The sequence below is a fragment of the Hylobates moloch genome, unplaced genomic scaffold, assembly GCF_009828535.3.
Source record: "Hylobates moloch isolate HMO894 unplaced genomic scaffold, HMol_V3 SCAFFOLD_8, whole genome shotgun sequence".
Taxonomy (NCBI): domain Eukaryota; kingdom Metazoa; phylum Chordata; class Mammalia; order Primates; family Hylobatidae; genus Hylobates; species Hylobates moloch.
Genome location: NW_026652283.1, coordinates 121818765 through 121846004, shown reverse-complemented (window position 1 = coordinate 121846004; position 27240 = coordinate 121818765). Strand labels below are relative to the sequence as shown.

General features: G+C 41.2%; 1 protein-coding gene and 1 pseudogene across 7 annotated transcripts in view; one reads left to right on the top strand and one right to left on the bottom strand.

The window, feature by feature from the left end:
- The window catches only part of MCPH1 (microcephalin 1), a 238303-nt gene that overhangs the window by 56324 nt on the left and 154739 nt on the right, over positions 1 to 27240 (top strand). For 6 of the 7 annotated variants that reach the window (XR_009214583.1, XM_058442965.1, XM_032162515.2 and 3 more), the window contains 2 exons: positions 16151 to 16188; positions 19228 to 19390. The exons of the other annotated variant lie outside the window; for it this stretch is intronic. Coding sequence is in view for 5 of the 6 variants with exons in the window: in XM_058442965.1 (XP_058298948.1) it covers positions 16151 to 16188; positions 19228 to 19390 (201 nt within the window). In the remaining variant the exon portion in view is untranslated. The remainder of the gene's footprint in view (positions 1 to 16150; positions 16189 to 19227; positions 19391 to 27240) is intronic. 7 annotated transcript variants of the gene reach the window in all.
- On the bottom strand, positions 11925 to 12961 carry LOC116473844 (adenylate kinase isoenzyme 6-like; annotated as a pseudogene).

The window sequence follows — 27240 nt, the reverse complement described above, 5'->3', positions numbered from 1 at the left end:
GCAGTTTTATTACCTCTGTAATCTTAGCTTGCAGCATGTAGGTCATTGACATTGATAGTTATACATCTTTTCAGAGGGAGAAATAGAAAATATTATGACGAATTTTGACCTGTTTTCTTTGTTACTTGTTGAATATCGTCAGACACAGAACCCAAAGAAGCTATGTATAGATACCAGCACTCTGGTAGAAATACATGAATATATTTTTTACTCCAAGTATTTGGTTAATTCTACTACTTCTGGATCTTGTTGTTCGAAATATTGATTATTATCCTCAGCAAAATTTTTAATGTGAGTTATCAACAGGATAGCTTTTTATAAGTGGCTAAGTTTTAGAATCTCATTTTGGAGCCATCTCTGCCAATCCAGCTTGTTGCATGTGAAGGCAAGCTGTGGGTCAGAGCACAGAAATGTTTACAGAGGCTTTCCTAAGCCTGGAGGCCTGGAGAGATATGAAGGAACAAATAGAGCATACTTATTTTGATAGTGGTTTAAAAAAATTAAAGAATTACACACCAGATAGAATACTTAAATTCCTAAAAGTTTCTCAAATAGGGTGCAAAACAAATAAGTAATAGCTTGCATATGCTCTGATAGTTGCTTCTTCTTACATCTTTGCTAGAATATGATCCCATAAGGACATAGTCTATATCCTGTTAGTCTCTTAATACTCAGCAGGATATAGCATCACAAACAAAATAAGTGCTCAGTAAATATTTTCTGAGTAAATAAGAGATGCATTAATTTCCCTTTTACTTTTTCAGTGAACATGTTTAAAACATTTCTGGTGCTCTTAACCATCACTCAGTAATGACAGAATCATCATCATGTACTTCACTTATTTTTGAATATTCTTCCTAAACTTGAGAGACGGTCTTCTTTCAGTAAAAGATGGATTCTCTTCTCCAAGGTTGTGCATGGCATTGCAGTGTTGCTAAAGTCAGATGCCTGGTTTCAATCCCAGCTCTGCTACTCACCTGCTGTGTGGGTTCCATGGTGTTGAACAAATTACTTAATATCTGTGCCTCTACTTCTTTGTGTATAAAACAGGGATAATATTAATAATAGTACCAGTCTCCTCAGAGAGTTTGTGCTAATTAATTGAGTTGAAACATGCAAAGAGTTTAAGATAGTACCCGATATATAGAAGTGCTCAAAAAATGTTAGCTATTTTCTTCAGCATAAACTTGGGTGAAGGTCATGTCTGCATATTGACTGTGCTTTGTTTTGCAGCTATAACTTGAAGTAGAGTAGGTCTCTCTCACCTGCCTCCTCTTTTCCCACTCCCAGAGACCACCATGTGTCTTTAATGAAAATGACCCTCAAAATTCCGGGACAGTCCACACCGTGTCTCTTGTTGGACTTACTGACCACAGGCATGCCAGGGCCAAAATAGAGTCTTGGGCATGGGGTGAGGATAGGAGTATAGCCTTTTCTGAAAGCTGCTCCAGTGCTTCTGAGCTGACGGTCATCCTCTCATTGAGAACCTTTGTTTTGGGGGTGAGATGTAGGCCATTAGCATGAAATTGTGGTCTGTTTGTTTTGGGGGTGAGATGTGGGCCATTAGCATTAAATTGTGGTCTGTTTTGGGGGTGAGATGTGGGCCATTAGCATGAAATTGTGGTCTGTCATCTCACCCAGGAGGCAGAAGACTGAGTTCTGCGGTCAAAAATGCCTGCCTGGGGGATCTGCTTCCTCAGTTTTCGAGAGATGCTTTCCTCATTTCCAGTATTAGAACCTTCCTGAAAGAATGTGAGATCTTTGGGAGTTGTGACAGGGTACTCACAGCTGTCATTATTGAGCATTGTGACCTCTTTTTAGACTGAGTTTTCTATTTCTCAGTCATATGGAGATGCTGAAAAGAAAGGATATTTCAGAGAGCTCCAATCCTGTCTTTATTGTGGAGGCAGTAGATTGGGAATTACAGCTCATTTGGGTCTGGCTTCCCCAGAGAAGGAGCCTTGCAGTGGAAAGAAGATAAAAGGGTCCCAGTGGTGGGAATAAAAAGAGTACTAGATGCCCAGAGGGTGGGAAAGGCCTAGCCCAGATACAGTGTGGCCAGGCCAGCTAGGGGCAGGAGGAAATAGAGCTGCAGGGACAGGGATGCCTTGCTGAGCAGAGAAAATAGAATACTTGAGCCACTTTTCATGTAAAATGCAGTCTTTTCCTGCCGTTTCCTGTCCTTGAAGTAAAAGGTTCTGGAATGAGTACTTCACTGCTCTAATGGAGACACTAATATTTTATGAATGCAGTTTTACAGTTTGCAGTAATGCCAGGCCTTTGGCTGTTTTCCATTAGACGGTGCACTCGGCTGGAAGCATATACTCTTGTAGCTTTGATTTTAAATTTAACTTTCAAGTTGAAAGAGCAGTGACTCATCCAAAGGACAGGTGATATTTATTTATTTTTTCTAGAAAATGCAGCACGGGTATGTTGTTATCACACGTTTAGGGGAATTGCCACACTTCCTCGAGGATGACACCCTTTGTAAATATCCATGTAAATCATTTCCATTGTTCAGACCCCCTGTACGCAGAAAGATAGGGCCTTTAGTGCCGAGCCGCCGGCCGGTGAGCTCTGTAAGATCGAAGGTGCCCTTGGTTTCCAACACAGCTGTTTCGGTGATCTGTAATTGCTTTGATAAATCACTTTTGGCAGAGTGTACCCAGAGCTGGCAGTGACGGGGATGTGCTCGTTGTAACAGGTGTGGGGTCCATCAGCAGATGTTGCTTGATGAAGCCATTTAAAAAACAGCTGCCTCTTGATAGCCTAACAATTGCTTTCAGCCCCTATTAGCACGTTGTTTTTTTCTTGTTATGTGTGAGAGAAAATATTTCTACAGAAAACATTAAATAGGATCTTCAAAGAACTCCATCCTTTTAAAAATGTGTTTTCTTTGTTCAATAACTGATTTTGCATGCGTTATAAATGTGTGGTTCAGAAAATGTCAAATGTGTTTTGGACTGGATGTGGTAGAAATGAGGACCAGCCAGGGTGGATCTCCTGTGCCTCAGTGGTCGTCTTTGGCCATGTAAAGGTAGAGGCCACAGATGGAGGACATTTCCCACTGGGAGACCCACAGGTGCTGAGAGAGGAGCTAGCCAAAGAAGTCTATTTAAGATCTGCTGCTTTGGCCAGGTGTGGTGGCTCACGCCTATAATCCCAGCATTTTGGGAGGCCAAGGCAGGTGGAACACCTGAGGTCAGGAGTTTGAGACCAGCCTGGCCAACATGGCAAAACCCTGTCTCTACTAAACATACAAAAAATTAGCTGGGTGTGGTGGTGCACACCTGTACTCCCAGCTACTCGGGAGGCTGAGGCAGGAGAATCACTTGAACCCAGGAGGTGGAGGTTGCAGTGAGCCAAGATCGTGCCACTGCACTCCAGCCTGGGCGACAGAGCGAGATTCCATCTCAGAAAAAAAAAAGTTCTGCGGGTAGGCATTCTATGCACTGAGCAAAGGAGAGATGTGCAGGCCCAATTTAAGTAGTTACAGCTGCTAGCTTCTAAGGTCTAGCTTACTACATGCACCATTTTGGGGGAGTCAGCTTAATGATAGTAAACTGTGCTAAATTGGTCTAGAAATATCCAATTAATCTGTTTGAGATATTCAGAAACTCAAAATAATAGCTTGCTGAAGTAGCAAACTTGAATCCTTATTTTTATTTTAAAAGGGAGTAAAGGGACTGTAGATAAGTAAAAGGTGCTCTGCAGTGCGCCTCTCTGGTATGAGTCCCTCTCCGGTAGGCAGCGGCCACTTCCCGCGGAGCTGTTCACGCCAAGTGACCCTGCCACCGCGCTGCTCCCACCATCCCATGTCCACCCCGTCCTCGGACGCCTGGTCTCAGCACATCACCGGCATTCTCTTCCTCTTACCAGTAACTACTTTGAGACTGTGACTCACTTCTGTCCAACAAGATGTGAAGGGAAGTCTTCCTGGGAGGTTTCTGGAAAGTGTTCGCTCACTTGTGATAGCCCTGGGAAGAAATGCTCCCCGGGTCCTCAGAGCTTTGTTGTGGCTGGACGCATCTCCTGGAACTGCGACAGCGGAGGAGGAAGCCAAGAGAGTGAACCAAAGAAAGGAAGGGCGGAGGGCGGGGGAGGCCTGCATACCTTACGGCTTATTTCCACTGACATCAGAGACTCATGTTAACAAGGAGCAAGTGGCTTCATTTGTTATGCTCCTCAGACACGGGGTAAGGTGGACACACAGAAATGCACACCTCTAGGTATTTGTCCTGAAGGCCAGAATTTACTTTAAATGTGAGTGGTTTTCCCAGGAAAGTTTTATGTCTGTTCTGTTGAGGAACAATTATTTCCTCCCCAATTTAATCTGTCTATCTGTCCATCCATCCATCCATCCATCCATTCATCCGATACAGAGCCTCGCTGTGTCGCCCAGGCTGGAGTGCAGTGGCGCTATTTCAGCTCACTGCAACCTCTGCCTCCCCAGTTCAATTGATTCTTGTGCCTCAGCCTCCCGAATAGCTGGGACTACAGGCCCGCGCCACTACGCCTGGCTAATTTTTGTATTTTTTTTTTTTTTTCTGAGACAGAGTCTTGGAGTCTCGCTCTGTTGCTCAGGCTGGAATGCAGTGGTGCCATCTCGGCTCACTGCAACCTCTGCCTCCTGGGTTCAAGCGATTCTCCTGCCTCAACCTCCTGGGTAGCTGGGACTACAGGCCCGTGCCACCACACCTGGCTAAGTTTTTGTATTTTTAGTAGCAACGAGGTTTCACTGTATTAACCAGGATGGTCTCAATCTCCTGACCTCATGATCCGCCCGCCTCGGTCTCCCAAAGTGCTGGGATTACAGGCGTGAGCCACCGCACCCAGCCCTTTTTTTGTGTTTTAGTAGAGACGGGGTTTCGCTGTGTTGGCCAGGATGGTCTGATCTCGTGACCTCGTGATTCTCTCACCTCGGCCTCTCAAAGTGTTGGGATTACAGGCGTAAGCCACCGCGCCCGGCCTGATTTTTGTACTTTCGGTACAGACAGGGTTTCACCACGTTGGCCAGGTTGGTCTCAAACTCGTGACTCAAGTGATCAACCCACCTTGGCCTCCCAAAGTGCTGGGATTACAGGCTTGAGCCACCGCGCCTGGCCCTCAATTATATTTATTTTTTTGCCTTTCCTTACGTCTTTAACTCTTCACACTTTTTAAAAAAGTTATTGCCTTCCAAATAATATTTAGGAATATAAATTATTTGATATTAATCCAGGGTAGTTTTGATTTGTTTTTAAAAAAGGGGAATAAAAACATGATTATTCAGAAGGGGTTAAATAGAATGACAAAAACTGCAATTCAGAATTAATGAGGTGTTATAGTAGAGTTTGCTAAAAAAATTATGAGGCATTTAAAATAGGTTTTTGGCATGTCCTTTTGTGACTTTTGGTTATGACTTAAGACTTAGTTTATATATCAATAGTGAGTCTGTATAGGAAAAGATTGTAATATTCGGTGACTGTGAAACTGGAGCAGCTTGGTATGAAGCACTTCTTATTCTGGTCTCCCTTATCAGTGATTTTCAATTTTGAAAACTTTTTTTTTGAAGTTGTGTTGTTTTATTTTTCTGCAGAAATATCTTCTTTTCATTTTAAAGTATATTTGCTATTTATTTGCAATCTAGTTCTCCTCATTAAAAGCAGTACTAAAATCTTGTCCCAGAATTTATAGGTTGTGTCTTTTGTCCTTTTTTTGTTTTTGGTATTTTTCTGTCACTTTTCTTCCCCAGGTGAATTTTTTTTTTTTTTTTTTTTTTTTTTTTTTGAGACGGAGTCTTGCTCTGTCACCCAGGCTGGAGTGCAGTGGCGCGATCTTGGCTCACTGCAAGCTCTGCCTCTCGGGTTCACGCCATTCTCCTGCCTCAGCCTCTCTGAGTAGCTGGGACTACAGGTGCCCACCACCACGCCTGGCTAATTTTTTTTTTTTTTTGTATTTTTAGTAGAGATGGGGTTTCACTGTGGTCTCGATCTCCTGACCTCATGATCCGCCCGCCTCAGCCTCCCAAAGTGCTGGGATTACAAGCGTGAGCCACCACGCCCGGCCCAGGTGAAGTTTTAACAAAAATGAGGGACCATGGATAGGAAAGTAGGAATCAAACAGTTTACAGGGTTGAAATTGTGGTATAATTCTTTTTTTTCGTTTTGTTTAGAGACAGAGTCTTGCTCTGTTGCCCAGGCTGGAGTGCTGTGGCGAGATCATAGCTCACTGCTGCCTTGATATCCTGGCTCAAGTGACCCCTCCAGCCTTGGCCTCATGAGTAGCTGAAACTCCAGGCAGGTGCCACCATTCTCAGCTAATTTTTTTGGTTAGTTTTAGAGATGGGATTTGGCTGTGTTGCCCAGGCTGATCTTGAACTCTTGGCCTCAAACCATCCACTCACCTGGGTCTGCCAAAGTGCTGGGATTACAGGCGTGAACCACCATGCCTGGCCCATGGAGTAATCCTTGTGGAGTTGGAAGTTAGAGGTGTGTATGTGTTTCTCAAAATAGTAGCACTAGCCAGGAAATCCATGAATTTGCATATTCTTCCCCAAGTTCAGCCCATATGCTTTGGTGAGTTTGGGGTTATACTTAGAGTGGGTAGTATAAGGAGTTTCTGCCCTACACCTTAGCTTAAGCAATTTGAGCACATTGCTTTTTGAGTTCACCACCAAGGATCCAGAGCTCAGAGGCGGTCTTTCCTCTGCAGATAAGAGTGCACCCTGCCTGCACCTCACAGTCTTGGGCTCTGTGGCTTCTCTCCTCCTGCCACTGCCCCTTATTGTGGGTAGGCTGGAATTCCCTATGGTCCTTTGTTTGGGGAAGGGGGATGCTTGGATGTTCCCGGGTGTCACCTGTGCGTGCCCCCTATGCTGTCCTCCCACCTGCCCTGTCCTGCAAGCATGGCCTGCAGCCTTCTCCCACACACCCAGACCCCAGGCTTATTCTTACTCTCCCTGGCCAGCCCCTCTTCTTGGAGAGGAGAAAGGATGATATGAAAATAAGATCTAACGTTGGGCGTCCCCAGCGACTTCCGCAAGGAGCAAGGGGCTGGGTGCATGTGTAGACCCCGTGGGAGCTTTAGTGTTAGATACCGAGTTTGCTAGATGAAACATCTTTTCAAATGAGGTGGTGCAGATGTATTGTTTGAACACGTTAGCGACTAATGAACTACTTGGGTGTACATTTTTCTGTTTTTTGGTTTTTTTTGCTATGAAAATTAGAAAAAATATTTATCCAAGATAGTAAGTATTGAAAACTGATACTGATGCTGTATGGATCACTATTATTGTATTATTTGAGAGTGTCTGGAAAAGATATCATAGTTTTTAGAAAAACAAAGCAACCTGAATATTAAAAGTCTATGAATTTGCATAAAAGACAGTCCACATAAGGAAAAAATTATATAAGGAAGGACAATGAAATTATGAAACTGTAACTATAAGAAAGCTAAAGGCTGAGCACAGTGGCTCATGCTTGTAATCCCAGCAATTTGGGAGGCTGAGGCAGGAGGATCGCTTGAGGCCAGGAGTTCAAGACCAGCTTGGGCAAAGGAGTGAGGCCTCATCTCTACTAAAAATAATTTTTTAAAAATATTAGTTGGACATGATGGTGGCCACCTGTGGTCCCAGCTACTAGGGAGGCCTGAGAACAGGAATTCGAGGCTGCTCTGAGCCGTGATTGTACCACTGCACTCCAGCCTGGGCTAGAGTGAGGCCCTGTCTCAATCATAAAAAAGAAAAAGATTTTAGTCTCAATTTTCTACGTTGAACCCATCTTTAGATCATAGAATGTATAAAATTAAAAATGGAGGAATATCAACATTATTATATTTAATGTTATAACTTATTACTGTATTTAATAAGCTACTTGTTTAAAGATCTGGGGTCCCTTGGGTCCACAAACTGAGTCTTTCTGAAAGTGCTTTACATGATGTAGCTGCCAGGGATCTAGGTCATGTAATATCCTCAGGATGGGATTTGAAGACATTTTTCCAGAATTTATCTTTTGTCATGTTGGATTTTATTTTTAAAAACTTCCTCTATAGCCAAAACTTATATAAATGTATGATTCTGATAGTACCGTATATATTTAGATGGGCTTATATTGGTCATGAACAAGGTTAATAATCTTTGTGAATATGTGGGTTATCTCCTTATTTTACTTATTCTTAAGGAAAATTAATTTCACTGTTTACCAAAGAACTGATACGTAAACCCAAAAGATTTCAAAGAATGTTTCATTTTTAAAATGTTTCTATTTATTACTAATAAAATGAGTATATCTGTTTAACTTGACCTATCTTTGGTCTTACTAAAACAAATAGCTCGACTATTTCCCAAATAATCATCCATTCAATACTCTTTTTCTCTCTCTCTCCCTGATCCCTCATCGGTGCTCCTTTAGAACTTTCAGAAGATTCTTTTGTGTAGATACAGTGTTTCATGTTTGTTATTGTTTCTCACTGGTCAGTGGATTATTTCATGTAACCACCTTTTTCATGTTTGCTCTGATTGCCTTTGGATGCGCCTGTGTCCTTTTCCTATTAAGGAAAAGAATCCTGCATGTTTTTTTCTCATTGAATAACAATGTTAAAAACAGAAAAGGGTTGTTTTTCTTCTTTGTAGTAGGCATTCTGTAGTAGATACCTTGTTATACTTAAATTTGTGAGACGTGTCCAGACGAATGGAAGAGTAATATATTAATATATTGCTAATAATAAGATAAAGGTCTGAGCTTCCTGGAGCTGTCCGTATAATAGAGTTTGTAGTTGTTTTTTCATTTCTGAGATCCTCATACTTTGGGTTTTTTTTTTTTGTTTTTGTTTTTTTTTTTTTTAAGACAAAGTCTTGCTCTGTCACCCAGGCTGGGGTGCAGTGGCGCGATCTCCGCTCACTTCAACTTCCGCCTCCCGGGTTCAACCGATTCTCCTACCTCAGCCTCCCGAGTAGCTGGGATTACAGGTTGCCTGCCACCACACCCAGCTAATTTTTGTATTTTTAGGAGGGTTTCACCGTGTTGGCCAGGCTAGTCTCGAACTCCTGACCCGAAGTGATTCGCCTGCCTTGGCTTCCCAAAGTGCTGGGATTACAGATGTGAGCCATCATGCGAGTCTCTGGTATCCTCGTACTTTTAATTAAAATGTTAAGATATATGCTTTATGCTTTTGCTGCCTCTCATGTTTCATGAATACAAGTAAACCCATGAGTAACTCATGAATACACGTAAACTTCTGGGCCTCCAAACCATGCCCTGCCAGTGGCCATGCCACAGGAATCAGAGGCTGTACTTCACTTTGTGGTTGCTTTATTATTCTACCATTATAAGCTTTAGTAGAAAATGTAAAGAAGATTGTTAAACTGGAGGAGTGTTGTCTCAAACTGAAGGAGAAAAGTAGTGTTGCTGCTATAAGATGTGTATAAACTAAGTGGTATCTTTTCTACCATCCAATTAGCAATTAGGAAAGTCCTTCTTTGCTCATAGCATTCCAAAAGGAATCATCTTATTCTTTCTGTAAATCTCCTTACAATGGAGGCTGCTACGGTTTAAGTATTGCAGGTCTTTTTTTTCAGATTTCAGCTGCAGTGCCTATAAATTTGGGGGAATGCCTTTTTTGGGGGGTGCCCAACATACTCAGTGGATCTTGGACCTACCACCAAGTGACCTTCCTTGCTCACCTGTAAGGCTGAGAACACCGTAAGCAAAGTACCAGGCTTGTTTCCCCAAGAGGGCTTTGTAAGCATTGGTGCCATAAAATCAACCTGAGGACTTAGGTGGCTGGTTATTTCTGAGTAAGTGAATATCAGTCTCAAATATGACATTCCAGCAAAGGCCCTGGTTGCATGAATATCAGTCTCAAATATGACATTCCAGCAAAGGCCCTGGTTGCATAGCCACTGTTTTCAGTTATGTCCTGGTAACTAGGAAGATGGGTTGTTTTTTAATCTATGCAAATAATTATATTGCCCTGAAAAAAGGGATACTCAATTACAGTTTCACAATTCTGGAGGGATCAGGCAGGGATAATAAGATACCATTTCCAAATGATTCCTTTCTGTTTATAAAAGCACAGTCGACTGAATTGTTATGAGATACAGACAGAGGGAGAAGAGAAAGGGTTCCTTATGTGTCCAGAATATAGAGCGTTAAAATAGCAACAATACTGTAAACAAAAGCCACAGTCCTCCTTCAGTAGTTCATCTGGGCCTAGTCATTAATTTTTGTTCCACTTGGTCTTGGGTTAGCAGCCTCATGAATCCATCTGCTTCTCAATGAGGGTTATTGAAATGCTCTTCCCCTGGTGGGGTCTCAGCATTATTTAGACAATGCTCTAAGAAGCCTGTACCCAAAAGTACCCAGCATAGTTCTTCTCCACGGGGCTCTAACACAGCCCCCTCTTGGTCAAAGGTAAGTCACTCTGGCCTATAGCTGATTGCAGATGCTGATCAGGGAAGTGTCAGAGAAAAACAGAAATCTGTAGGTGACAGAAGATTTTAAATGGCTTTGGTTATCGTTATTACTGATAATTTTCAAAACTAAATTTATTGAGAGTTCATTACAAGAGTATTGGCAACTGATAAGTAAAGTTAGTTATGGTATGCAAAACAGAGTCAACCCAAGAAAGTTCTAGATACAGCATCTAGAAACACCATAATTAACCTTATTTTAAAAGAACTGTGGATGTTACATCTAATTTATAAAAATGGAACAACATAATCTTTACAGAAAAAATCTTCAGTTATAACAAAATAGTCCCAAGACATAATATACAATGAATATGCCAAGCATATAATTAGAATAGACCAAGAATATCACATAAAGAGGGTTAGTTTGGAGGGGAAATAAACACCTCTATATTAATAACATATATTTAACCTAGAGCTGGCTAAGTATCTTTTTTGATTTGACAACTTGTCCCATGTAACTTATCAATAGTAACAAATCAAATACATCTCCTAATTATTTTGAGCATCTATTTTTTATTAAAGTAAAGGCACAAATACTTGTTGTTTTCCAGGTATGTCTGGGGAATCTTAGACAGTTTTTTGTTTTGTTTTGTTTTGTTTGAGATAGAGACTCACTCTGTCACCCAGGCTGGAGTGCAGTGGCCCAATCTTAGCTTACTGCAACCTCCGCCTCCTGGATTTCAAGCCATTCTCCTGCCCCAGCCTCCCACGTAGCTGGGATTACAGGTGCCTGCCACCATGCCTGGCTAGTTTTTGTATTTTTAGTAGAGATGGGTTTCGCCACGTTGGCCAGGCTGGTCTCGAACTCCTGACCTCAGGTGATCCACCCGCCTCGGCTTCCCAAAGTGCCGGAATTACAGGGATAAGCCACTGTGTCCAGCCTCAGACAGTTTTAAGTGCAAAATACATCGTTTAGAATTTGATTTGGGAAAGGCAGAATATCAAAAATTATCAAGAAATTTTGAATACCTGATTCCAATAGGATCATGTAACTTAGAAACAATATTTGACTACCTATTTAATCAGTGACTGTAAAAGACTTTAAAAGTAATCACAGAGGTAACCTGACTGTAAAGAACCTTAGCTCTTTCCTAAGAGACAAGAGTTCTTGAATACTCAAGGGCAAAATAAAGTCAATATAAACCATTGAAGGTTATTCTCATATAACACAGAATCTTTGGAATCTAAGCCAGTTATACAGAAAAAAGAATTAGCCTTTATTTTTTTAGGTGAATGTGGTAAACAGTAAACCAAAGAAACAGGCTCATCAATATTGAGCAAACTTTTCTCTTTTTTTTTTTAAATCTTTAGTCTTTAGTTTTAAGAGATCATCTGCATTTTTTCTGTAATAAACTTAAAAGATATCCATGTATTTCTTCAGATTTATTAATTCTTTAGCAGTTTAAGCATTGAAATGACAGTTTTTTTGTCTCGATCCTTTTTTTTTTTTTTTTTTTTTTTTTTTGAGACGGAGTCTGTCTCTGTCGCCCAGGCTGGAGTGCAGTAGGGCGATCTTGGCTCCCTGCAAGCTCCATCTTCCAGGTTCACACCATTCTCCTGCCTCAGCCTCCCAAGTAGCCGGGGCTATAGGTGCCCACCACCTTGCCCGGCTGATTTTTTGTATTTTTAGTAGAGACGAGGTTTCACCGTGTTAGCCAGGATGGTCTCGATCTCCTGAACCCATGATCCGCCCACCTCGGCCTCCCAAAATGCTGGGATTACAGGCGTGAGCCACCGCGCCCAGCTTGTCTCAATCCTTAACAATGCTATATTTGTTGTATTTCAAATGTTTAGCTTTCTCATGGAGAAAAAGAAAGATAGGCATAAGCCTTTATACTATCCGCCTGCTAGTCCTGCAACATGATTTTAATAAAGTGTTCCTGATACTTTAACAATTTCTATGATGTCAGCAGAGAGATATCAGCAAGAGTGATTGTAAAGTAGCTAGCCTTATAAGTCAAGAGTTATGATCTTTGATCCGCTACTCAATCCATTTGAAGATCTGATCTACATTATTTTCTAGCTCTTCTGGTTTATTGCTGGGCAGCTGATGCACAACTTCTTCCTTGTAGCATGCCGTGGCTTCTTCATAAAGAACTTGGAAAATCTCACACTGAATATTGTCTTTTAGTTCCTTCTCATTATAACCCCTCATTTCAAGTATTTCCTACAATATGTTGGCATCTGTTCTCAGTACAAAAACTATATGAAACCAGCGTTCAGGGAAGAAATCATAACCGTGGTAATCAACAATAACTCCACGTTCTCTCATTTGGTTATCTAACTCATCAGGTACTCTGTCTTCATCTAAAATGGGACAATTATACTCTTCATCGTAGCCATCATACAATTGCTCTTCTCAAGCCAAATCACCCATATTAATGTATTTCAATCCTGATTTTGATTCTTATGTGTGGTTTTTCCAACCCCTGGTGTACCTGGCTTTCTATGACACGTTTGTATCACAAAGTCAGAACAAAGTGACACTTTAGGACTGAACTCAGGGAGTCTGTGGGGTCAAAACTAGTTTCATAATACTACTAAGATGTTAACATGCAATGGGTTCACCTTGCTATCTGCAAAAAAAAATTGCACCACTGCACTCCAGCTAGGGCAACAGAGCAAGACCATCTCTCAAAAGTAAATAAATAAATAATTTAAAAAATTATTGTTAAAAAAGGTTTGTCAGGTTAATGATTCAATTTGGTTAACCACAAATTTACATTTTTTCATAGTCTTAAACCTTAAGTAGGAGTAACATTCACTTATTTGATCAGTAAATCTGTATAGCTTTTGTAAGAACATGCACAAGTAGAATAAGAATGTATAGTCTGGCTGGGCACAGTGGCTCATGCCTATAATCCTAGAACTTTTTGGAGTCGAAGATGGGAGGATTGCCAAGGCCAGGAATTTGAGACCAGCCTCGGTGACATAGTGAGAGACCCCATCTTAAAAAATAAGAATAAGAATACTTAATGCTGACAACTCATAGAAAACATGACTATTTTTATTAAACCCCAAATATTCAACTAGTCTCATTTGTCAAAAGTTTACCTAAATATGTGAACTTGAATTCTTAAAACATTTATGTTTCCATAGGAATACTTTTTTTAGTGCTGTTGAAAGTATTATTGGAAGTTCAATTTCCTTAATTTCTGGGAATTTTAGGAACATTCAGTTTATAGGTGCCTCTTTATTTCTAAGCCAGTCAGAACAGAACGTCCTTAAGAGCTATCATATTCTCATTTGGTAAGACCATCTCATGATGGTTATCCCAGGATGAGAGACAATAGCTGCTTTGAAAGCTCTCCTGCCACCCTGGGCTTCCAGTACCACAGCAGCTAACAACCCTGCCCTAACAGCAAATGCTGGGGAGCAGGGTGCACGTGTTTACTTGGGTGCCCTTCCCGGGCACTCCTTTTACCTGGTGGACAGCCTGATGCTTTGTTGTCTGGACCGGTATCAGGGATTCCTCGCGTGGGAGATGTGCTTATCCTGGCAGACGCCCTTGTGGCTCTTTTCTGACCCCTCTCCAGTTTGTGACTGCCTGACCATCGCTCTTGTGCTCAGAGCCTGCCCTTGTGTTCTTCCCCAGCATCCTGGGGAAAACCCAGGTAGCCTGGGAGAGCCCCTGGTTCTTCAGATGGAATGTGCAAATTCAACACACCACCATGATCGGAAATAAGTTCCAAGATGTATTACTTCCAGATCCTAGAGAGGGAGGGCGCCGTGAGTCGGGTGGGCAGTGCTCTTTCCCCAGGTCACCAGAAGAATGAATGAAGTGTCAGGCATAGAGCAAGACAGAGTGGGACCCATGGGTCAGCACCTTTATTGGGGGCCAGGGCATTGTCCAAGCAGGTTTCCTGCAGGGAGTTTTGGTTGGTGAGTTTAAAACAGGCAGCCATGAGTTTCTTGATCACACAGCATTGGAGAGGTGGTCACTGTGGCATACTCCACAGTCCATGTGGGGTGTGGGGTCGGCAGGGAGGCCAGATGGACTGTCCCTTAGAGAGGTCATCACCAGAAAGAGGAGGTGTATAAGGCAGATCCTTGGATCAACCCCATTGAGGACTGGGGGTGGCAGGTGGAAGCTGTCGAGGGAAACTAAGCCCTGTTTCTGGTATGAGAAGGTTAAACTTATGATCAAAATAGATGCCAAGGCTATATAAAATTGTAACTATTCACTACAGTGGCATTTCTGCGGTACAATACAGACATACAGACAGACACAGATAATTTGTAAGCTTGAATTCTAAAATTTCAGGCCAGGCATGGTGGCTCACACCTGTAATCCCAGCACTTTGGAAGGCCGAGGTGGGTGGATCACCTGAGGTCAGGAGTTGGAGACCAGCCTGGCCAACGTGGTAGAATCCTGTCTCTACTAAAAATACAAAAATTAGCTCGGTGTGGTAGTGGGCACCTGTGATCCTAGCTACTTGGGAGGCTGAGGTAGGAGAATTGCTTGAACCTGGGAGATGGAGGTTGCGGTGAGCCGAGATTGCGCCATTACGCTCCAGCCTGGGCAACAAGAGCAAAACTCCATCTCAAAAAAAAAAAAAAGAAAAAAAAATTCAGTCATGGGCCAAACATAAAAGCAGAAATATAAACTTTTATTCAGATGTCTACTTCCTGATGGCATGAAATTCTTAATTCTTTTGAAACCAAAGTAGAAAAGTAGACAAACGAAAAATACTAGCAAATCAGATTCTGTTATCTTTCACCCAGCAGAGACAAGATCTCTATAAACCAGCAGTCCTTCCCCAAATATATAGTATAGAAACTGCTTCATGTCTGTCATGTTCATCAACCCTGGGGTCCCTCAAATGCCTTTTGTTCCTTCTCATTTACTTCACATTGACTTTTCAAGACATATTGGTTATACTACACAGTTGGTTACATTTGAAGTATTTGATGCATATTACAAAAGTATATGAATAATGTGAATTCATTTTTGTTTATATATGTATATGCATGCATACACATACACACGCACTCCTATAGAGTGAACATTTGGCTGAATATACTGCCAAATTGTTAAACAATAGTCATTTCTAGCTGGTGGAATTACAGGAAATTTGTATTTCTGATTATATATTTCTATAGCATTTAAATTTTTTGCAACTCGGCGTGCATCTTAGATAAGCAAAAAAAAATTAAACATTTTATTTAAAATTTTTTTTCAATTCCAGTTAATAGCAGATGTTAACAGAACAAATAAGTTCTCTTATCCATGCTTCTATGTGTGGGGGATTCGCTTGACAGGTGCAACAGAAGCACAGGCGTTATTTCGCGCATGTGTCTGAAATGAGAATGCGGTTGCCTAGAAGTCTTGAGAAAAGTGGCTGACGAGTCTAGAAAAACACCCTTCTTACCCTTTGTCACTTTGAAGTGTGTAAAGATGTTGACGCACTTGGAGGTCTGCTGGCTAACTGGTAGAATAGATTCCTGGGAGAAATTGTTTTTTTTGCTCTTGTACCTCATATTTGGATTATTTTGGATTGCTTTGGGGATAGTATCTGAGTTTCTATCTCTTGGGCTGTTTTTTCCAGGAATATAAAGTTTTTTTTCTTTGATATATGCTTAAATGTTTATTTTTAAGTGATGTAACTTTTCAAAAAACTTATTAAAGTTTATTTCCGTGGGAAAAATATTTTTTATGTTTTTGACTGTTTTTTGTTCCTTCTTGTTTGAAATCTCTAGCCAACAAGAACATTAGTCATGACAAGCATGCCATCTGAGTAAGTACTTGTTTTGATTTCTGTTCAATGTAAAATGTTAACCTTTTCTCTCGTATACTCTTAATTCTGGGTGCCTTTAGGCAGTTTGTCGATCTGTCCTGTATCACTTTTACTTTATAAAATTAATAGCTGAGTTAGAAGATGACTGAAAATTAAACATGTACCAAATGTGGGCGATTTAGCTTTGAAAACTCTGGGGTCGTTTAGGCAGCATTAAGAGGTGTGTGCTCGTTTTGATGTTCGTTTGCTTGCTCGATACCAAATAGCTTCATGAATGTTCAAGAAGTGGAACATCATTGACCAAAACATTTCCCTTAAAGGTCTTAAAGCAATACTGCAGCAGAAAGCTTTCCACAACAGTATTAAAGTTGCTATGTATGCATTTTGTGGAAGGGTTAATAGCTTGTTGGCATGCTCTTATCATCTCCCTTAAACATTTAACAAAACAAAGAACATCCAACAAAAATACAGTACTGTATTCTTTGCAACGGATTTTTGAATTCCTGTTTAAAGGGGAAAACCATGTTTTTGATATCAGTCATAGGTTTTAAGGTTTTAAGACGTCCATCAAAACATTGGTGGAACATTTCAGTGAAAAATATGCTGCAGAGAGGGCACATTTAGAACGTTTTCAGTAGTGGGATCCTTTTCCTGCCTGTGGATTAAAAATAAAAGGACTGATCATCAAACACCATACATTATATAGTGAAAAAGGGGGTTACTCAAAATTTTTGTAAATATATCATGAAATATATTGTACAGAAGTGAATATTGAATATATGTGTAATATTTTTTAAAGTCTTTGTGTTTTTCCAAAATAAAAAAAAAAATTACTAGTTTACTTGTTTTCTCATTCAAGATTTAAAAATAAACCTTTTCATTTAGGCCATCTTTTTGTCTTACTCTTTTTTTCTCCACATAGACTTCTTGTGATAGTTAAGAACAAGACCTAGACATTCTGGTTTTATGTGGATTAACTGTGCCTTGCAGAGACACTTGTTACTTATTGGCACATCTAGCAAGTAGCTGCCAGCCTCAGGATCGAGTTCTAGGGAGTGTCTAGTTTAGAGCTTTTTACTTTTTGTTTTTGTTTTCTTGTATCATTTTTGCCTTTATTTTTTTCCAAGTTTAATTATTTTTCTTGACTCAAGCACAGATTCTCGGGTTGAAGTAGTGATGAGGCCCAGATCTTGACTCACGCATCTTTTCTACCCTAAGGATCTCTAAGAATTTAAAAGCATGATATAATTCAGCGCTTTCATTTTACAGATAAAGAAACAGGTCTTGAGATGGACATACCTAAGATCACTAGAGATAAAACTAAGAGGGCTGGGTGCATTGGTTCACGACTATAATCCCAGCACTTGGAGGGGCCCAGGTGGACATATTGTTTGAGCCTAGGAGTTCAAGACCAGCCTGGGCAACATAGCAAAACCTCTTGTCTACAAAAAAATGCAAAAGTTAGCCAGACTTGGTGGTGAGTTGCCTATAGTCCCAACTACTTGGGAAGATAAGGCAGGAGGATCACTGGAGCCCAGGAGATCAAGGATGCAGTGAGCCATGATTGTACCACTGCACTCCAGCCTGGGCAACAGAGCGAGACCCTGTCTCAAAACAATAAAATAAAACTAAGGAACACCAAACACTATCATTTGGAAGGAAGAGTGTTAGAGACAGTGTGTATAAGCATAGACAATAACCTCTTCCCTTTTGTAATATAATTTTTGGAGAGATGTTCATTTCTTTATCTATTTTTTTAGAGATAAGAGTCTTCCTCTGTCAGCCAGGCTGGAGTGCAGTGACTCTGTCTCCTCTCACTGCTAGCTCCACCTCCGAGGTTCACGCCATTCTCCTGCCTCAGCCTCCCGAGTAGCTGGGACTACAGGTGTCCACCACCACGCCCGGCTAATTTTTTTGTATTTTTAGTAGAGATGGGGTTTCACCGTGTTGTTGTGTATATCACAGTGTGGCTTAGAAAGCCCTTCATTGGCGATTTTTAAAATTTTCTGGGAGAGAGAGAAATCCAATGTCATAACTAAAGGCATAGAAAGGTTATTATAAAAGGGAAGAAAGAACTGAGGGTTGTTTATTATAAAAGGGAAGAAAGAACTGAGGGTTGTTTGGTAAGGAAGTTGGATGGAAAGAATATATTTTTTAAAGGATATTTTAAGTATTAAGGGAATGACAGGGCAGGAGAGAAGCGGTAATGGTCATGAGCTTTGTGACAAATAGGTCCCAGATTTGATTTGATGATTTAATAAAAAGGGTCTTTTTTCGCCTCTTAGTAGAAAAACTATGTGTTGATACTCAATAAATATTAATTTTCAAAATAAAATAAGTGAGGTTCTTGGTTCTGAGCATGTACAGATAGGTTCAAATAGGCCTGAAAAACAAATCATTGCCCCAGTGGGAAGAGTGTTGGTCTGATGTCAGGGGCCTGGTTTCTTTTTTCTTTCTTTCTTTCTTTTTTTTCAGACGGAGTCTCGCCCTGTCGCCCAGGCAGGAGTGCAGTGACATGATCGTGGCTCACTGCAACCTCCACCTCCTGGGTTCAAGCTATTCTTCTGCCTCAGCCTCCTGAGTAGCTGGTACCACAGGCGCGTGCCACCACGCCTGGCTACTTTTTGTAGTTTTTAGTAAGACGGGGTTTCACCACGTTGGCCAGGCTGATCTTGAACTCCTTGTGATCCACCCGCCTCGGCTCCCAAAGTGCTGGGATTACAGGTGTGAGCCACTGCGCCCAGCCAAGGGCCTGGTTTCTGATGCTGGCTCTGTCCCTACCCCGCCCAGCCACTGTGAGAAGCCATTGACAGCCTGTGGGCTTGTCTTCTCAGCCATTAAAATAAAATTGAGATCTGAAGTGTATTTCCCCAGGTTTCAAACCATTGATTATAAGTCAGTTAAGATATAAGTACCATAACCAAAATCAGTTTAAAATTTTGGCTTTCTAGTTTTATTATTACTAATATTGAGTGTAACTGCTTTGATGTTGATGTGCAATAGTTATTCATTTTGTTCATTTTTCCCCCGATTTGATAGAAAGCAGAATGTCGTCATCCAGGTTGTGGATAAATTGAAAGGCTTTTCAATTGCGCCAGACGTCTGTGAGACCACGACTCACGTGCTTTCCGGGAAGCCACTTCGCACCCTGAATGTGCTGCTGGGAATCGCGCGTGGCTGCTGGGTTCTCTCTTATGATTGGGTAAGCCCCGTGTCTGAACTGCATTTTTTAAAACAAGGCATTTTGATAGAATGGGTCACCCTGAGGTGCTGACATCAGCACTCAGGCCGGCGTGCACCCTTGTGGATCTGCACACTTTCCTGTGAGCTGGGAACACCCGTCTTTCCTCCTGTTGGTCTCCCTTGGGCTGCTACCCTTCAACCAGGGCCAAGTCCTGGGGCAACAGGAGGACGGGGAGGTTAGAGAGCAGGAAGTGAGTAGCTTTTAAGATAAAGGAGAAGCAAGATTAGAAACACGCTGAAAGAAACGCAAAATGCATGTTCTCACAGTCAAAGAGCTTTCCTCTATGTGCGACCAAGAAATACTGTGACCTGTGGTGGTGGTGGTTTGCAGAGCCAAAATAATTCGGTGATTGTTTGTACAGATGGATTTACTTAGGATGAGACATGTTCTTTTCATCTCATTTGGATAGGTTTCATCCTATGTATATCTATCTGTAACATTATTTGCCCTTATTTCTGTACATTAAAGATAGTTTTTAAAAATACATAATTTTTTCGTTATACATAAAAACTGAAATGAACTGTTATTGGTTCTATTTTTACTTTGGTGTTCAACCTAAGGTTGCTCCAAAGCATTGCTTTCTGATGACAGTAGCATCATTTTTTACATATGTTACCGTTTTGCATCTGTGGGATCCGTCTTTCCTCCTCCTCTCCAAAGAATGTATTCTATTCATACTCATACTGTGTTCATTTAAACCAGTAGAATTATAACATGCAAAAGCTACACATGTATTTTCAAGAATGGCCGTGGTCTTTTTTCCGTGTCGTGACAGAGTTTAAAGAGATTAGTGCTTCTAGTTGTGAAGTGGAAAATGTTGAAATTCCAAAAGTAAGCACTGTTGATTTGCACTGGTGGCAACTGGGGATCACCTTAGCTGATTATATACTAGTACTGCTTTATGTTTATTTGGATGAAAGATAGTAGTCCCCCTCTCATCCAGGGTTTTGTTTTCTGTTGTTTCAAGTACCATAGTCTGAAAATATTAAATGGGAAATCCCAGAAAATAACAATTTATAAGTCTTTAAATGCATTCTTTTCTGAGTAGCATGAAGAAACCTCAGGTTATCCGGCTCCATTCTCCCTGGGATATGAATCATCTTTCATTCCAGCCTGTCCATGGAGTAGGTGCTGCTTGCCCTTACTTAGTAGCCATCTTGGTTATTAGATAGAATCTTGTGGTTTTGCAGTGTTTGTCTTCAAGGAACCCTTATTTGGCCTAATAATGTTCCCCAAGCACAAGAGTATTGATGCTGACAACTTTGATATGCCAAAGAGGCGCTCCAAGTTACTTTCTTTAAGTGAAAAGGTGAACGTTGTCCACTTAATAAGGAAAGAAAAATGGTATGCTGACGTAGCTAAGATCTGTGGAAAAAATGACTCTTTGACCTGTGAAATTGTGAAGAAGGAAAAAAAATTGTGCATAATTTATGTAGGGTTCAGAACTATTCACAGTTTTAGGCATCCCCCAGGGGGCCACGGACTGTACCCCCTTTGGATATGGTGGACTACTGTCTATTTAATAACTCTAGCATCAATGAATGAGTTCTGTGTTTTCTCTCCAATTCAAATTGTCTCTGTATCTTAATCTGATTACTCTCCCTTCCTTCAGGTTTTGAAGGAAAAAATATTATTTCTGAAGATATGTGTCTATACAGGATTCTTTACCCAACTTGTTCTTCTGGGACTTTGAGCAGCCCATAGAGGTCAGACGTGAGAATGTACTGCCTTTGCTGTCGGCATCGTTAGAGACCTGCTCTCTGGTTGTCTGCATGTCTCTGTTCAGTGTCCTGCCGGTACTCCCCAACTGATCATCCATAAAAACAGAACTGGGTGAAATTTTAGGTTATTGTATCTCTTCTGGGATTACGTGATATGAGAAAGGTGGGCATTAAAACACATTATTTAATAAAGTTCTCATCTTTAGTCTAGACTCCTTGCCTGGAGGGAAGAACCTGGGGCACTCAGACACATAAGTGAATGAATGAGGTACAAGGCAATCAGACAAGAAAAGATAATAAAAGGCATGTAGGTTAGAAAGGAAGAAATAAAGTTATCTCTATTTATAAACCACACAATTTTCTATGTAGACAGTCACAGGCAATCTACAAAACAGCAATTAGAGCTGACAGGTGAGTTGAGCAAGTCATCCAAATGCAAGAATTCCATTGAAGCCTCAGTATAAATCTAATAAAATCAGTGTAGGTTCTGTATGCTAAAAACTACAAAATGCTGATTTTAAAGATCAAAGAGCTGAATAGATTAAAAGTCATACAGTGTTCATGGATTGGAAGACACAGTACAGTGAACATGTCGCTCCTCCCCAAAATGATCTATAGATTTAACACATTCCCATTCAGAACGTCAGCAGAATCTTTCAAGATACAGACAAACTGGTTCTAAAATTTCTATGGAGATATTAAGGAGCCAGAATAGCCAAAACAATTTAGAAAGAAAACAAGGAGGAGGACTGGCAGTACGTGGTTCTGGGGCATCCTTTCAAGCTGTGGTCCTCAAGGCAGTGTGGTATTGGTAGACACAGAACAGACAGAGAATCCAGAAATAGACCCCAAAAATACATCCCATGGGTTTTCAAAGGCATGAAGGCAATTCAGTGGAGAAATTCAGTCTTTTCAACAAGTGGTGCTGGAGCAGTTGGACATACACAAGCAAGGCAAGGAACCTTCCCAACATTTTGGGTGGATCACCTGAGGTCAGGAATTGGAGACCAGCCTGGCCAAAATGGTGAAACCCCGTCTCTACCAAAAATAAAAAAAACTAGCTGGGCGTGGTGGTACCTGCCTGTAATCTCAGCTACTCAGGAGGCTGAGGCACAAGTATCACTTGAACCAGTGAGATGGAGGTTGCAGTGAGCCAATACCATGCCACTGCACTGCAGCCTGGGTGACAGAGAGACACCCTGTCAAAGAAAAAAGAAAAGGAGAGGAGAGTACAGGAGAGGAGGAGGGAAGGGAGAACCTCATTCTATACCTTACACGGGCCTTAAAAATTACCTCCAAATGGATCATAGACTAAATGTAAAGGTATAAAACTATAAGTAAACATACAAGAAAAATGATCTTGGTATAGGCAAAGAGTTCTTAGATACACCAAAAGCATGATCAATAGCAGAAAACATTGATAATTTAGATTTCATCAAAATTGAAAGCTTTTACTCTGTGAAAGATATGAAGAGGTCAGAAGAAAACATTTGCAAATCTTGTATCTGACAAAAGATTTATGTCTAGAATATATAAAGAACTCTCAGTACTGAACAATAAGAAAACAGACAGCCCAAACAAAAATTGGCAAAGAAAAGATTTGAATAGACATTTTACTGAGGACACACAGATGGCAAATAAACATCTAAAAAGATACGCATTATTATTGCTCACTTCAGAAATATAGTGAGATCCACTACATATCCATTAGAATGGCCAAAAGAAAAAATAACAGTCGCACGCTAGTAAGGAGCCAGGGCAGCTGGAACGGCTGCTGGTGCGAGCGGGAAGTGGTCCAGCCACACTGAGAAACAGTTTGGCAGTTTCACAGAAAGCTAAATGTCCACTCAGCAGTCCCACTCCCAGATACTTGCCTCAGAGAAATGAAAGCTTGTGTTCACACAGAGTCTGTACGCAAATATTTGTAGCAGCCTTACTTTTCATCAACTGGACCTGGAAACAGCACAGCTGTCCCTCCAGTGGGTGAATGGATCAGCCATCTGGACCGTCCATACAGTGGTGTGTCACTCAGGAATCGAAAGGAATGGTGATAGGTGCAGCAGCTTGCATGACTCTCAGGGGCATCATGCCAAGTTGAGTAGCTGGTTTCAGAAGGTCACATAGTGTATAAGGCCATTTCTTTGTTGTTCTAGACAAGGCCAAACTTAGGGAAGGAGAACAGATGAGTGGTTGCCGCGCATTAAGGTGGGAGTAGTGTCTGCCTCTGCAGAGCAATAGCAGCTGCCACATCTTTGGGGAACTGGAGTTGTGCCGTGATGTTAGTGGCAATGGTTACAGAATGTATGCATGTATTACAACACAGAGAACTGTACACACGTACACACAGATGAGTAAATTTTATTGTTTGTAAATTTAAATTAAAAAGTATCTCTAGGCCGGGTGCAGTGGCTCATGCCTGTAATCCCAGCACTTTGGGAGGCTGAGGAGGGTGGATGACGAGGTCAGCAGTTCAAGACCAGCCTGGCCAAGATGGTGAAACTCCGTCTCTACTAAAAATAGAAGAATTAGCTGGGCATAGTAGCAGGCGCCTGTAATCCCAGCTACTCGGGAGGCTGAGGCAGGAGAATCACTTTAACTCGGAGGGAGGAGGTTGCAGTGAGCCGAGATCACGCCACTGTACTCCAGCCTGGGTGACAGAGTGAGACTCTGTCTCAAAAAACAAAACAAAAAGGATATCTTACGTATCTAACGTGCTTTCCAAATGGAGATGTTTGGGCTCTGGTAGGACCGGGCTAGTGTCTTGGTTTCAGAACTAGGTTTCCTTCTGTGTGCTGAAGTTTACAGGCTCCCGTACCTTCAACTGCTGCTTCTGTCCCTATACTTCCTATTAGCACTGAAGCTTCATCCCAGCTCTTCTATCTTAAAAGAAATGAAAAGAATTTAAAAACATAACTTTCCCTAAATTGCTCTTTGCCCTCTGTGCTACCTTTTTTTCCCCTCGTTCATGGCAAAACGTCACAAATGTGTGTCTGTATTGCCCTGGCGTTACTGATGATGTCGCTATTTGTGAATAGTATCGACTCTTGGGAGATTGTGAAGGCCCAGGTGGCCTATGGCTTCAGGTGAAATATGTGTTTGTGTGATTACAAGGTGACCATGATGGCTGTCAGGTATAATATATCACACATATATAAAGACACAAACAGATATAAATATATGTTTGCGTGATTACAAGGTAAACGCAATGGTAACCACGATGCCGCTCACTGGCACAGCAGGAGTATTGATGCTCATAGGTTGCTCCTGACTTGCACCCTCAGAAACTTTGGAAACAAGCTGAGTCACTTTCTCTGTTCATCTCAGTCTTCAAGAAGACGAAGATGACTGCAGGTTCTTGCATGGCCCCCCTCCTTTAACTTTTAAATAAATTCAGTAGTACAAACGTAAGAAATTTGAGAGAGGATAGTTGCCACCACCATTTACAAAGCCATTCTACATAATTTTTAAAGCTTAGCACCCAATTTAATATTTATCTATGTCTTGTATATAACTTCAGATATAAACTTCACAGTTCCAATTTCTTTTAGGGTCAAGATTTGAAGTATCCATGTCATATATTATATACATTGACTTTGTGTACAAGGAATCTCTCTCTCTCTCTCTCTCTGGCACTCTTTGTCTCTCTGGCTCTCTCTCTCTCTCTCTCTCTCTCATCCTCCTCCTTCTAACCCTGTCTCCAATGCAATTGGGGGATTCTTAAAATATTCTCCTTGGCTAGCAGTATAAACTGGACTCCAAGAAAAACATTACGGAGCATGTTTTTATTTCAGGGTTTGTGTGATATTCTCTGGAAATTTCTTGTAAAGGAGAGTTGTAGCAGTTCTTCAGGATTAGATGGTTGCATGTGGCCCAGCTAGTCATATCAGAAACTGTGGCGATTTTATAACAAAATTCAGTTTGAATTTTGACTTAATGTTTTTGAGAAGTTTATTGGCAATTTTTCCATGTTTACAGCAGTTCACACCCCCACTGTTAGCTCTACTGTTTTCAGGAAAGAGAATAATTTATGTTTTTCCTCCTTCATGACTGAATTGTCTGGCAGATGCATGGAAATAGAAAACCATGCCAGGAGTTGCTGAGCTTCCTATTTACAGGAGACAGGAAGTAACACAACAGAAAAAGAAATTAATTTGACCAAAGTGTCCCTTTAGACTCGCGTTGTTTTGTTGTGTTGTTCAAGCATAGTACAGTTTGAACCTTTAAATACTCTATCCCACTGTCACTTAATTTGATGTTTCCTGCATTTTCCCGTGACTTATCTACAATTCTACTTTCCCTCAAAGCCCTTTTGTGGATGCTAAAATACAAGCGGGGTGTCCTGTGATCCAGTCTTCCCTTTTTCCAGCTACCACTCGGTGTCATTCTGTCCAGCACAGTAAGGAATAACAGCCTGTATTCAGATTTTAAGATTTTGATTCTGAACAGCTTATGAAAAGGATCTGAAAATAGAGATTTAAAGCTAATTCACTTATAAATATGAGTGTAGGGCTTAAAAGCTAAATCAGCTTTACAACAAAATGTCAAGGCCGCTAACTATCGACAAATAATCAAGTGTTTTCTTAATCTAAAATGATGTCATCATGACTATTTTCTTGAGATAATGTGATCCACATTGAACTTAGTAAGTGGTGAGTCAGATGAGATGTGTTTTTATCAGTGGTGAGCATAGAATCAATGAAGTGTTAGAATAACACACACTTCATTCCGTTCACGCCTCTCGTTTTATGAAATGCCGAGCCGCTCTCCTAATATTATAACTCGTGGTGGAACCAGAACTGGGATCTCAGCTTTTCCCTGGTGTTAGTTCATCACCCTGCATTCCTAAGTCTGTTCAAAAGGGCTCATCCTGAGAAACCATTCTCTTTTTAACCTTAAGTTGGCAGATTAACTTCATAACTCATGTCAGGAATAATTTTCAGGTACGTTGTACTTGGTGTGTCTCATTGACACCGAGTTTCTGAGGGTTCCCTTCAGTTCTCTCTGGCAGACATTTATTGCTCGCACTTGCAAGCTGACTAGGATCTCAGGCCTGGGTCTCTGAACTTTCACGGCTTGATTTCAAAGTCCTTTTTATGCTGCTACAGATTATACCTTGGTAGAGGACTTTATACTTCACGGAGTGTTTCCCATGCACTGTCTCACTGGATCCTGACAGAACATTTTTGCAGCCGAGAAGGATGCTACAAATAGTAAATTTAGTGATGGAGACTCTGGGCAAAAATAGCTTGTCTGACTTGAATGTGGATCTTAGAAACACATCTCTGTCAAGGCATTGTTTTAAGGCAGTGACTATGGACATTTATCTCCAGGACACCTAATTTATACATTTTCCTTATTAAAATAATGGATTCTGGTTTTGCCCAAACTCCCACAGAGTTTGTCCGCTGCTTTCACTTGCAGTGGTTCCTGAACAGTGCCAGAGCTCGTTCTCTGCGGAGGCTCCTGCAGGCTGTGGCAGCATGGCCACTGGCCACTGGGAGCATGGGAAGCAGGTGCTGTGGTCTAGGTCCTCCATCCCCCTGTCTGTTGCTCCTGGCAAGACCCCAAGGTGCGCATTTCCCAGTTTGGAGCCGCCATGCTTCCCAGGACCATAATCTCCTGATTGAGGACAGATACCAAAAAGTGATTCATCTGGAAAATTGAGGGCTTTGGTGCTGCCCTCCAAGACGACATTTGAAAAGATGTGGACAAGCCTGTGAGTGCTAAGAATGACGAATGTTGGAGTTTGAAAGAGTCAAAGTGATTATTTTAGTGGGAGAAGACTGTAGAGTCACCCTGAGATGCATCCACAGGCTTGATTAGAAATAAAGTTTGATCACCATTTTCAAATTTTTACATTAATATTTTTTCTTTAATTTTCTAAAGGTGCTAGACAGAATCTACCTAATGCACCTGGCACAGAAAAGCCAGTGCACGGGTCCTAAGGCTGCACCTTTGCAAGAAAGAGAAATACCTGAGGCACCAGGAGTGAGGAGGACAGGTGTTGGAGAAGGCTGTAGGGCCCCAGTATGGCTATGTAGATCAAGATGAGGGATGCAGAAGCCATCGGACTATTTTAACTACAGA